The sequence below is a fragment of the Hyla sarda genome, unplaced genomic scaffold, assembly GCF_029499605.1.
Source record: "Hyla sarda isolate aHylSar1 unplaced genomic scaffold, aHylSar1.hap1 scaffold_1059, whole genome shotgun sequence".
In the NCBI taxonomy this organism is placed as follows: Eukaryota; Metazoa; Chordata; class Amphibia; order Anura; family Hylidae; genus Hyla; species Hyla sarda.
Window position 1 is genome coordinate 9710 of NW_026607678.1, and position 15291 is coordinate 25000.

General features: G+C 34.8%; 1 protein-coding gene across 1 annotated transcript in view; it reads left to right on the forward strand.

Annotated features, from left to right (window-relative positions):
• The first annotated feature begins 490 nt into the window (after positions 1-490).
• Positions 491-15291, forward strand: part of NFKBID (NFKB inhibitor delta) — a 37317-nt gene continuing 22516 nt past the window's right edge. The window contains exon 1 of the mRNA XM_056551476.1: positions 491-544. Coding sequence (XP_056407451.1) covers positions 514-544 — 31 coding nt within the window. The 5' untranslated portion in view covers positions 491-513. The remainder of the gene's footprint in view (positions 545-15291) is intronic.

Genomic DNA, 15291 nt, shown 5'->3' on the forward strand with positions numbered 1-15291 from the left:
TATTATATATTAGGTGATGTATTGTATATTATATATTAGGTGATGTATTGTATATTATATATTAGGTGATGTATTATATATTAGGTGATGTATTGTATATTATATATTAGGTGATGTATTGTATATTATATATTAGGTGATGTATTGAATATTAGGTGATGTATTGTATTGTGTATTATATGTTAGATGTTCTGTGCGTATTCTATATTATATCTTCGGTGATGTACCGCGGGGTTCTTGCGGTAGATTACGCCGTCATGTTGCTCATGGCACATTTTAACCACTTCAGGTTTTTTCTTCTTCCACTTGGTGACTTTCCTCGCCTTTTCCTTTGTATCTACAACGTTGTTATCGCTTCATCTCGTCTGCATTTTCTCTTTAGTTCCTTCCGATTCCTCCTCTCGGGGGAGGGGACCAGTAATTTCCTCTTTTTATTAGAGACTGAGCCGGTAACTGTCTGTATCATTCATATATAGACGCTGGAGCCGCATGGACAGGACGCCCAGGGAGGCCATGAGTTCTCCTCCTGCCTCCGCCTCTAGAGGTAAGTACCATTCACCTCAGACAGGGGCAATATTTATCACAATGACAAATCTTCATATTGATAAGAATATCTTTAAAGGGTAGCTCCTCCCACCATCCTTTTTTTTGTTATTCTTTCCCTGCCTATTGCCCATCTTTTCCTACCCCCCCCCCCCCCTGCCTTAAATGTTTTTTTTTTTTTTACTATTTTAGTAATACCTTTTTGTCTGCCTGGTAGTGTGCTCACTTACCAGGCTGACTTCCCCAGCAGGCACCACGTCACTGATGCCTGCTGGGGACGGCACTTCCGCCCTTAGTTCACCTATACAGGGTGCCTCCAGCTGTTTTACCACTACAATTCCAGCTTGCCCTGACATCTATCGGCTGTCAGGGCATGCTGGGATTTGTAGTGGTGAAACAACTGGAGGCAACCCCCATACCCCCCCCCCCCCCCCGCTGAAAGAAATACATGCGGCGCTAACCCCCACCCGCTCCGGTGAAAGCATTACACTTGTTTTTGCATAGCACTGTGGCCGCGGTGCTAACCCCCGCCCGTCCCACTGACAGCAATAAATTTGTTATGACCGCGGCACTATGCAAACCCCCCCACCCCAAGCAGACATACCCAAGTGCTGTGCTGAGTCCTTCCTGAGGCAGCAGCAGCGGTGTATGCCGGAAGGCGGGGCCGGTGTGTGAGGCCAGGGAGCCAATGCGCTCTCAGCGCTCGCTCCCTGACTGTCTGATTGACAGGCAGGGAGCGAGCGCAGGCTGAATGAAAAGGACCGATGCCCGGCCGCATCAGTCCTTTCTCAGCCGTGACGTCACGCCAGGCTGCAGCCGGCCACTAGGAGGGAGACCCCTAGTGGCCGGTTTTCAAACGTAAATTACACCATATTAATAAAAAAAACAATAATGAAACTATATTAGAGATATGTTGTAGTACATAAGTACTACAACATATCAACAACAAAAAAGTTGGTGACAGTGCCCATTTAAGTGTTCTGTGATGATTGTAAAATTGGTAGAAAAAAGTTATAAGAAATGTAATGAATAGTAAAAATATAATATCAATATAATGAATTAATAAAACATCAATATAGTATAATGAATAGAGAATATAAATATCATATAATGCATAGAATATAAATAAAAGATTAATAAAAAGAGAATATATATCATAATGACTAGAATATAATGAATATAAATATGTTATATTATAATGAAGAGAACTTAAATATAATGTAATGAATATAAATATGAATATTATAATATAGTGAATAGAATATAAATATAATATATGAATATAAATGTAATAATATAAAGAATAGAATATAAAAATATCAATATAAATATTAATGTTATAATATAATGAATATAAATATAATATAATGAATATAATATAATGAATAGAATATAAATATAATGAATATAAATGATATAATATAATGAATATAATATGAATATAATATAATGAATAGAATATAAAGAATAGAATATAAATATAATATAATGAATATAATATGAATATAATATAATGAATAGAATATAAAGAATAGAATATAAATATAATATAATGAATATAATATAATATAATGAATATAAATATAATATAATGAATAGAATATAAATATAATATAATGAATATAAATATAATATAATGAATAGAATATAAATATAATATAATGAATATAAATATAAATGATATAATATAATGAATATAAATATAATATAATGAATAGAATATAAATATAATATAATGAATATAAATATAATATAATGAATAGAATATAAATATAATATAATGAATATAAATATAAATGATATAATATAATGAATATAATATAATATAATGAATATAAATATAATATAATGAATAGAATATAAATATAATATAATGAATATGAATATAAATGATATAATATAATGAATATAATATGAATATAATATAATGAATAGAATATAATATAATGAATATAAATATCATATAATGCATAGAATATAAATATAATATAATGAATATAAATATAATATAATGAATAGAATATAAATATAATATAATGAATATAAATATAAATGATATAATATAATGAATATAATATAATATAATGAATATAAATATAATATAATGAATATAAATATAATATAATGAATAGAATATAAATATAATATAATGAATATAAATATAAATGATATAATATAATGAATATAATATGAATATAATATAATGAATAGAATATAATATAATGAATATAAATATCATATAATGCATAGAATATAAATATAATATAATGAATATAAATATAATATAATGAATATAAATGATATAATGAACAGAATAGGAATCTTGTAATGTTATAATTTTGTAAAGTATTAGTCCATGTGGATTCCGCCTGTCACCGTCTAGTTCTGTAATATTATAATAAGGCTCCGGATAGAACATTATGGTGCATTATGGGTAAAGTCAGTGCATGGCAGGATCTTGACTGGGGGCTACAACAATACAATCTAACACAATAACATTGATTGGCGGCCATAGTTATATGTGACCTCAGTGATTGATCTGGGCCCTGACTGCCAGACCGGGCAGGGACACCAAGAAGGTGAATGGGGTTTAGTCGGGGGCACCTGTCGGCATGGCCCGCTTTCACCAAATGTTTTGACACCGGTTGTATGACTGTAGATTGAAGCTGGTCCTGAAGAGTTGTCTCCCCAACGTACAGATGTGAACAGGGACATAAGTGCAGACAAGATAACATCTGTGCCGCACCGTATTGTGGTGACGGAACGTACGGCCTTTATTCATGTGGGAGATGTTTCTACAGGGATATGAACCTTGGTTTGAAACGTTCAGGAATCATCCGTCTTGACTCATTTGTCTCTTATATGATATTAAAGGTAAATGTTGGTGTTTTGTGATGATACGACGAATGGCTCCCGACTTATTGTTATAGGTAGATACTTATGTGTAGACCCCGCTAGAGGAGGACGACTGTTAACTGGGGGCGAGTTCATGTCTGGTGGTCTATAGCATGGACTTCTGTCGTTCTGCGCTGAGCTCGGTTTCTGAGAAGGTTCTTTTTGGTAAAGTTGGAGACTTTCTTATCTAATGCGGAATCCACTTGCTCTTCCAGGCTGATGATGTGGGGAGCTTATATGGCTGGGGGGGAGGGATTTAACCATCGAATGAGGGCTATTATCCACAGACCGCAACTGTGTTTAGTGGTATGTCACAAATAAATCAGTGATGTCGCCATAATCAACCATAACAAGGGTATCGAGAAAAGGATCCGATTCGTGTGACTATATGAAATGGAACTGAATTACAGATTAACTAGATTCAGGAATGCAAGGAAGTCCTGGAAATGGGTCTAATTACCTGTCCAAATCAGGAATATATCGTCTATGTATCGTCACCGGTCCAGCACATGCCGGAAGTAGTGGGACACATAGATAAATGATTCCTTTAAAATCTGGTTTAATTGCAGATAGATAGATATGAGATAGATATAGATAGATAGATATGAGATAGATAGATATGAGATACATATGAGATAGATAGATAGATATGAGATAGATAGATATGAGATACATATGAGATAGATAGATAGATATGAGATAGATAGACAGATAGATATGAGATAGATAGATAGATATGAGATAGATAGAAAGGAGAGAGAGATGAGATAAATAGATAGATAGATATGAGGTAGATAGATAGATATGAAATATATATGAGATAGGTAGATATGAGATAGATAGATATGAGATAGGTAGATATGAGGTAGATAGACAGATAGATATGAGATAGGTAGATAGATATGAGATAGATATGAGGTAGATAGATAGATAGATATGAAATATATATGAGATAGGTAGATATGAGATAGATAGATATGAGATAGACAGATATGAGATATATATGAGATAGGTAGCTATGAGGTAGATAGATATGAGATAGATATGAGGTAGATAGATATGAGATAGATATGAGGTAGATAGATATGAAATATATATGAGATAGATAGATATGAGATAGATATGAGATAGATAGATATGAGACAGATAGATATGAGACAGATAGATATGAGACAGATAGATATGAGATAGATAGATAGATAGATAGATATGAGATAGACAGATATGAGATATATATGAGATGGATAGATATGAAATATATATGAGATAGGTAGATATGAGATAGGTAGATATGAGACAGATAGATATGAGACAGATAGATATGAGATAGATATGAGATAGACAGATATGAGATATATATGAGATAGATAGATATGAAATATATATGAGATAGGTAGATATGAGATAGATAGATATGAGATAGATAGATATGAGAGATATGTATTAAATAGATAGATATGAGATAGATAGATATGAGATAGACAGATATGAGATAGGTAGATATGAGGTAGATAGACAGATAGATATGAGGTAGATAGATAGATAGATATGAAATATATATGAGATAGGTAGATATGAGATAGGTAGGTAGATATGAGATAGATATGAGGTAGGTAGGTATGAGAGAGATAGATGGATGACAGTATAGGTGATCTCCCTTTCTATAACCTCTGACCCCTGTCGGTGGGGGGTGATGCTCTGATGTGGATTTCCCAATCATTGAGTCACGTCTGGGGATTCCTCTCCTCGGCTCGGTGACTTCTCCGGACGCCCCCGCACTCGTCTCTTACGTCACCACAGACAACACAGCGAGAAACAAAACCCCTGTCCTGGTGTACGGCACCTGAAGGATCGTGTCAGTGTGTCAAAACAGGGGGCACCGCGATTTCAAACCCCCCCCCCCCCACTGATACCACAGATCTTAAAGGGGACCAGTCACTTTATTGTCAGACTCTTTTAAAGCTTTTTCCATCTGTCTATCTCCACAGTATTAAGCAAAATCTCTTTTATCCTGCACTAGCTGAGTACCCGGCGTTGCCCGGTTTTTCCTTCCTAATCCTTGTTGTGGAGGAAAATCAACAAAGGAGGAAACTTATGACTTCATATCCCGACCCCATATCCCAACCTCCTATCCCGACCTCCTATCCAGTCCTCATATATTGTTCTCATATCCCGACCCCATATCCCAACCTCATATCCCGTCCTCATATATTGTTATCATATCCCGTCCTCATATATTGTTATCATATCCCGTCCTCATATATTGTTATCATATCCCGTCCTCATATATTGTTGTCATATCCCGTCCTCATATATTATCATATCCCGTCCTCATATATTGTTGTCATATCCCGTCCTCATATATTATCATATCCCGTCCTCATATATTGTTATCATATCCCGTCCTCATATATTATCATATCCTGTCCTCATATATTGTTCTCATATCCCGTCCTCATATATTGTTATCATATCCCGTCCTCATATATTGTTATCATATCCCGTCCTCATATATTGTTATCATATCCCGTCCTCATATATTATCATATCCCGTCCTCATATATTATCATATCCCGTCCTTATATATTATCATATCCCGTCCTCATATATTGTTGTCATATCCCGTCCTCATATATTATCATATCCCGTCCTCATATATTGTTATCATATCCCGTCCTCATATATTATCATATCCCGTCCTTATATATTATCATATCCCGTCCTCATATATTGTTGTCATATCCCGTCCTCATATATTATCATATCCCGTCCTTATATATTATCATATCCCGTCCTCATATATTGTTGTCATATCCCGTCCTCATATATTATCATATCCCGTCCTTATATATTATCATATCCCGTCCTCATATATTGTTATCATATCCCGTCCTCATATATTGTTGTCATATCCCGTCCTCATATATTATCATATCCCGTCCTTATATATTATCATATCCCGTCCTCATATATTATCATATCCCGTCCTCATATATTGTTATCATATCCCGTCCTCATATATTGTTATCATATCCCGTCCTCATATATTGTTATCATATCCCGTCCTCATATATTGTTATCATATCCCGTCCTCATATATTGTTATCATATCCCGTCCTCATATATTATCATATCCCGTCCTCATATATTGTTATCATATCCCGTCCTCATATATTATCATATCCCGTCCTCATATATTGTTATCATATCCCGTCCTCATATATTATCATATCCCGTCCTCATATATTGTTATCATATCCCGTCCTCATATATTGTTATCATATCCCGTCCTCATATATTATCATATCCCGTCCTCATATATTGTTATCATATCCCGTCCTCATATATTGTTATCATATCCCGTCCTCATATATTGTTATCATATCCCGTCCTCATATATTGTTATCATATCCCGTCCTCATATATTGTTGTCATATCCCGTCCTCATATATTGTTGTCATATCCCGTCCTCATATATTATCATATCCCGTCCTCATATATTGTTATCATATCCCGTCCTCATATATTATCATATCCCGTCCTCATATATTATCATATCCCGTCCTCATATATTGTTGTCATATCCCGTCCTCATATATTGTTGTCATATCCCGTCCTCATATATTATCATATCCCGTCCTCATATATTATTATCATATCCCGTCCTCATATATTGTTGTCATATCCCGTCCTCATATATTGTTATCATATCCCGTCCTCATATATTATCATATCCCGTCCTCATATATTGTTGTCATATCCCGTCCTCATATATTGTTGTCATATCCCGTCCTCATATATTGTTGTCATATCCCGTCCTCATATATTGTTGTCATATCCCGTCCTCATATATTGTTATCATATCCCGTCCTCATATATTATCATATCCCGTCCTCATATATTGTTATCATATCCCGTCCTCATATATTATCATATCCCGTCCTCATATATTATCATATCCCGTCCTCATATATTATCATATCCCGTCCTCATATATTGTTATCATATCCCGTCCTCATATATTGTTATCATATCCCGTCCTCATATATTGTTATCATATCCCGTCCTCATATATTATCATATCCCGTCCTCATATATTATCATATCCCGTCCTCATATATTGTTATCATATCCCGTCCTCATATATTATCATATCCCGTCCTCATATATTGTTATCATATCCCGTCCTCATATATTGTTATCATATCCCGTCCTCATATATTGTTATCATATCCCGTCCTCATATATTGTTATCATATCCCGTCCTCATATATTGTTATCATATCCCGTCCTCATATATTGTTATCATATCCCGTCCTCATATATTGTTATCATATCCCGTCCTCATATATTATCATATCCCGTCCTCATATATTATCATATCCCGTCCTCATATATTATCATATCCCGTCCTCATATATTATCATATCCCGTCCTCATATATTATCATATCCCGTCCTCATATATTGTTATCATATCCCGTCCTCATATATTATCATATCCCGTCCTCATATATTGTTATCATATCCCGTCCTCATATATTATCATATCCCGTCCTCATATATTGTTGTCATATATTGTTATCATATCCCGACCCCATATATTGTTATCATATCCCGACCCCATATATTGTTATCATATCCCGACCCCATATATTGTTATCATATCCCGTCCTCATATATTATTATCATATCCCGTCCTCATATATTGTTATCATATCCTGTCCTCATATATTATCATATCCCGTCCTCATATATTGTTATCATATCCCGTCCTCATATATTGTTATCATATCCCGTCCTCATATATTATCATATCCCGTCCTCATATATTGTTATCATATCCCGTCCTCATATATTGTTATCATATCCCGTCCTCATATATTATCATATCCCGTCCTCATATATTATCATATCCCGTCCTCATATATTGTTATCATATCCCGTCCTCATATATTATTATCATATCCCGTCCTCATATATTATCATATCCCGTCCTCATATATTATCATATCCCGTCCTCATATATTGTTATCATATCCCGTCCTCATATATTGTTATCATATCCCGTCCTCATATATTGTTATCATATCCCGTCCTCATATATTGTTATCATATCCCGTCCTCATATATTGTTATCATATCCCGTCCTCATATATTGTTATCATATCCCGTCCTTATATATTATCATATCCCGTCCTCATATATTATCATATCCCGTCCTCATATATTGTTATCATATCCCGTCCTCATATATTATCATATCCCGTCCTCATATATTGTTATCATATCCCGTCCTCATATATTGTTATCATATCCCGTCCTCATATATTATCATATCCCGTCCTCATATATTGTTATCATATCCCGTCCTCATATATTGTTATCATATCCCGTCCTCATATATTGTTATCATATCCCGTCCTCATATATTATCATATCCCGTCCTCATATATTGTTATCATATCCCGTCCTCATATATTGTTATCATATCCCGTCCTCATATATTATCATATCCCGTCCTCATATATTATCATATCCCGTCCTCATATATTATCATATCCCGTCCTCATATATTATCATATCCCGTCCTCATATATTATCATATCCCGTCCTCATATATTGTTATCATATCCCGTCCTCATATATTGTTGTCATATCCCGTCCTCATATATTGTTGTCATATCCCGTCCTCATATATTGTTATCATATCCCGTCCTCATATATTGTTATCATATCCCGTCCTCATATATTGTTGTCATATCCCGTCCTCATATATTGTTATCATATCCCGTCCTCATATATTGTTATCATATCCCGTCCTCATATATTATCATATCCCGTCCTCATATATTGTTATCATATCCCGTCCTCATATATTATTATCATATCCCGTCCTCATATATTATTATCATATCCCGTCCTCATATATTATTATCATATCCCGTCCTCATATATTGTTATCATATCCCGTCCTCATATATTATCATATCCCGTCCTCATATATTGTTATCATATCCCGTCCTCATATGTTATCATATCCCGTCCTCATATATTATCATATCCCGTCCTCATATATTGTTGTCATATCCCGTCCTGATATATTGTTATCATATCCCGTCCTCATATATTATCATATCCCGTCCTCATATATTATCATATCCCGTCCTCATATATTATCATATCCCGTCCTCATATATTGTTATCATATCCCGTCCTCATATATTATCATATCCCGTCCTCATATATTATCATATCCCGTCCTCATATATTATCATATCCCGTCCTCATATATTGTTATCATATCCCGTCCTCATATATTATCATATCCCGTCCTCATATATTGTTATCATATCCCAACCTCCTATATTATCATATCCCGTCCTCATATATTATCATATCCCGTCCTCATATATTGTCATATCCCGTCCTCATATATTGTTATCATATCCCGTCCTCATATATTATCATATCCCGTCCTCATATATTGTTCTCATATCCCGTCCTCATATATTGTTCTCATATCCCGTCCTCATATATTATTATCATATCCCGTCCTCATATATTATCATATCCCGTCCTCATATATTGTTCTCATATCCCGTCCTCATATATTATTATCATATCCCGTCCTCATATATTATCATATCCCGTCCTCATATATTGTTATCATATCCCGTCCTCATATATTGTTATCATATCCCGTCCTCATATATTGTTATCATATCCCGTCCTCATATATTGTTGTCATATCCCGTCCTCATATATTATCATATCCCGTCCTCATATATTATCATATCCCGTCCTCATATATTATCATATCCCGTCCTCATATATTGTTATCATATCCCGTCCTCATATATTATCATATCCCGTCCTCATATATTATCATATCCCGTCCTCATATATTGTTATCATATCCCGTCCTCATATATTGTTATCATATCCCGTCCTCATATATTGTTGTCATATCCCGTCCTCATATATTGTTATCATATCCCGTCCTCATATATTGTTATCATATCCCGTCCTCATATATTGTTCTCATATCCCGTCCTCATATATTATCATATCCCGTCCTCATATATTATCATATCCCGTCCCCATATATTATTATCATATCCCGTCCCCATATATTGTTGTCATATCCCGTCCTCATATATTGTTATCATATCCCGTCCTCATATATTATCATATCCCGTCCTCATATATTATCATATCCCGTCCTCATATATTATCATATCCCGTCCTCATATATTGTTGTCATATCTCGTCCTCATATATTGTTATCATATCCCGTCCTCATATATTGTTATCATATCCCGTCCTCATATATTATCATATCCCGTCCTCATATATTGTTATCATATCCCGTCCTCATATATTGTTATCATATCCCGTCCTCATATATTGTTATCATATCCCGTCCTCATATATTGTTATCATATCCCGTCCTCATATATTGTTATCATATCCCGTCCTCATATATTATTATCATATCCCGTCCTCATATATTATCATATCCCGTCCTCATATATTGTTATCATATCCCGTCCTCATATATTATCATATCCCGTCCTCATATATTATCATATCCCGTCCTCATATATTGTTGTCATATCTCGTCCTCATATATTGTTATCATATCCCGTCCTCATATATTGTTATCATATCCCGTCCTCATATATTGTTATCATATCCCGTCCTCATATATTGTTATCATATCCCGTCCTCATATATTGTTATCATATCCCGTCCTCATATATTGTTATCATATCCCGTCCTCATATATTGTTATCATATCCCGTCCTCATATATTGTTATCATATCCCGTCCTCATATATTGTTATCATATCCCGTCCTCATATATTGTTATCATATCCCGTCCTCATATATTATCATATCCCGTCCTCATATGTTATCATATCCCGTCCTCATATATTATCATATCCCGTCCTCATATATTGTTATCATATCCCGTCCTCATATATTGTCATATCCCGTCCTCATATATTGTTATCATATCCCGTCCTCATATATTGTTCTCATATCCCGTCCTCATATATTATTATCATATCCCGTCCTCATATATTATTATCATATCCCGTCCTCATATATTGTTATCATATCCCGTCCTCATATATTGTTATCATATCCCGTCCTCATATATTGTTATCATATCCCGTCCTCATATATTATCATATCCCGTCCTCATATATTATCATATCCCGTCCTCATATATTGTTATCATATCCCGTCCTCATATATTGTTATCATATCCCGTCCTCATATATTATCATATCCCGTCCTCATATATTATTATCATATCCCGTCCTCATATATTATTATCATATCCCGTCCTCATATATTATTATCATATCCCGTCCTCATATATTGTTATCATATCCCGTCCTCATATATTGTTATCATATCCCGTCCTCATATATTGTTATCATATCCCGTCCTCATATATTATCATATCCCGTCCTCATATATTATTATCATATCCCGTCCTCATATATTGTTATCATATCCCGTCCTCATATATTATCATATCCCGTCCTCATATATTATCATATCCCGTCCTCATATATTATCATATCCCGTCCTCATATATTATCATATCCCGTCCTCATATATTGTTATCATATCCCGTCCTCATATATTGTTATCATATCCCGTCCTCATATATTGTTATCATATCCCGTCCTCATATATTGTTATCATATCCCGTCCTCATATATTGTTATCATATCCCGTCCTCATATATTGTTGTCATATCCCGTCCTCATATATTATCATATCCCGTCCTCATATATTATCATATCCCGTCCTTATATTATTATCATATCCCGTCCTCATATATTATTATCATATCCCGTCCTCATATATTATTATCATATCCCGTCCTCATGTATTATCATATCCCGTCCTCATATATTATCATATCCCGTCCTCATATATTATCATATCCCGTCCTCATATATTATCATATCCCGTCCTCATATATTGTTATCATATCCCGTCCTCATATATTGTTATCATATCCCGTCCTCATGTATTATCATATCCCGTCCTCATGTATTATCATATCCCGTCCTCATATATTATCATATCCCGTCCTCATATATTATCATATCCCGTCCTCATATATTGTTATCATATCCCGTCCTCATATATTGTTATCATATCCCGTCCTCATATATTATTATCATATCCCGTCCTCATATATTATCATATCCCGTCCTCATATATTATCATATCCCGTCCTCATATATTATTATCATATCCCGTCCTTATATATTATCATATCCCGTCCTTATATATTATCATATCCCGTCCTCATATATTGTTATCATATCCCGTCCTCATATATTGTTATCATATCCCGTCCTCATATATTGTTATCATATCCCGTCCTCATATATTATCATATCCCGTCCTCATATATTATCATATCCCGTCCTCATATATTATCATATCCCGTCCTTATATATTATCATATCCCGTCCTCATATATTGTTATCATATCCCGTCCTCATATATTGTTATCATATCCCGTCCTCATATATTGTTATCATATCCCGTCCTCATATATTGTTATCATATCCCGTCCTCATATATTGTTATCATATCCCGTCCTCATATATTATCATATCCCGTCCTCATATATTATCATATCCCGTCCTCATATATTGTTATCATATCCCGTCCTCATATATTATCATATCCCGTCCTCATATATTATCATATCCCGTCCTCATATATTGTTATCATATCCTGTCCTCATATATTGTTATCATATCCCGTCCTCATATATTATCATATCCCGTCCTCATATATTATCATATCCCGTCCTCATATATTATCATATCCCGTCCTCATATATTGTTATCATATCCTGTCCTCATATATTGTTATCATATCCCGTCCTCATATATTATCATATCCCGTCCTCATATATTATCATATCCCGTCCTCATATATTATCATATCCCGTCCTTATATATTATCATATCCCGTCCTTATATATTATCATATCCCGTCCTCATATATTGTTATCATATCCCGTCCTCATATATTATCATATCCCGTCCTCATATATTGTTCTCATATCCCGTCCTCATATATTGTTCTCATATCCCGTCCTCATATATTATCATATCCCGTCCTCATATATTGTTATCATATCCCGTCCTCATATATTGTTATCATATCCCGTCCTCATATATTGTTATCATATCCCGTCCTCATATATTATCATATCCCGTCCTCATATATTATCATATCCCGTCCTCATATATTGTTATCATATCCCGTCCTTATATATTATCATATCCCGTCCTCATATATTATCATATCCCGTCCTCATATATTATCATATCCCGTCCTCATATATTGTTATCATATCCCGTCCTCATATATTGTTATCATATCCCGTCCTCATATATTGTTATCATATCCCGTCCTCATATATTATCATATCCCGTCCTCATATATTATCATATCCCGTCCTCATATATTATCATATCCCGTCCTCATATATTATCATATCCCGTCCTCATATATTATCATATCCCGTCCTTATATATTATCATATCCCGTCCTCATATATTATCATATCCCGTCCTCATATATTGCTGTCATATCCCAACCCCACATCCCGTCCTCATATCCCGTCCTCATATATTGTTATCATATCCCGTCCTCATATCCCGTCCTCATATATTGTTATCATATCCCGTCCTCATATATTGTTATCATATCCCGTCCTCATATATTATCATATCCCGTCCTCATATATTATCATATCCCGTCCTTATATATTATCATATCCCGTCCTCATATATTATCATATCCCGTCCTCATATATTATCATATCCCGTCCTTATATATTATCATATCCCGTCCTCATATATTATCATATCCCGTCCTCATATATTGTTATCATATCCCGTCCTCATATATTGCTGTCATATCCCGTCCTCATATATTGTTATCATATCCCGTCCTCATATATTGCTGTCATATCCCGTCCTCATATATTATCATATCCCGTCCTCATATATTATCATATCCCGTCCTCATATATTGTTATCATATCCCGTCCTCATATATTGCTGTCATATCCCGTCCTCATATATTGTTATCATATCCCGTCCTCATATATTGTTATCATATCCCGTCCTCATATCCCGTCCTCATATATTATCATATCCCGTCCTCATATATTGTCCTCATATATTATCATATCCCGTCCTTATATATTATCATATCCCGTCCTCATATATTGTTGTCATATCCCGTCCTCATATATTATCATATCCCGTCCTCATATATTGCTCTCATATCCCGTCCTCATATATTGCTCTCATATCCCGTCCTCATATCCCGTCCTCATATATTGCTGTCATATCCCGTCCTCATATCCCGTCCTCATATATTGCTGTCATATCCCGTCCTCATATATTGCTGTCATATCCCGTCCTCATATATTGCTGTCATATCCCAACCCCACATCCCGTCCTCATATCCCGTCCTCATATATTGTTATCATATCCCGTCCTCATATCCCGTCCTCATATATTGTTATCATATCCCGTCCTCATATATTGTTATCATATCCCGTCCTCATATATTATCATATCCCGTCCTCATATATTATCATATCCCGTCCTTATATATTATCATATCCCGTCCTCATATATTATCATATCCCGTCCTCATATATTATCATATCCCGTCCTTATATATTATCATATCCCGTCCTCATATATTGCTGTCATATCCCGTCCTCATATATTGTTATCATATCCCGTCCTCATATATTGCTGTCATATCCCGTCCTCATATA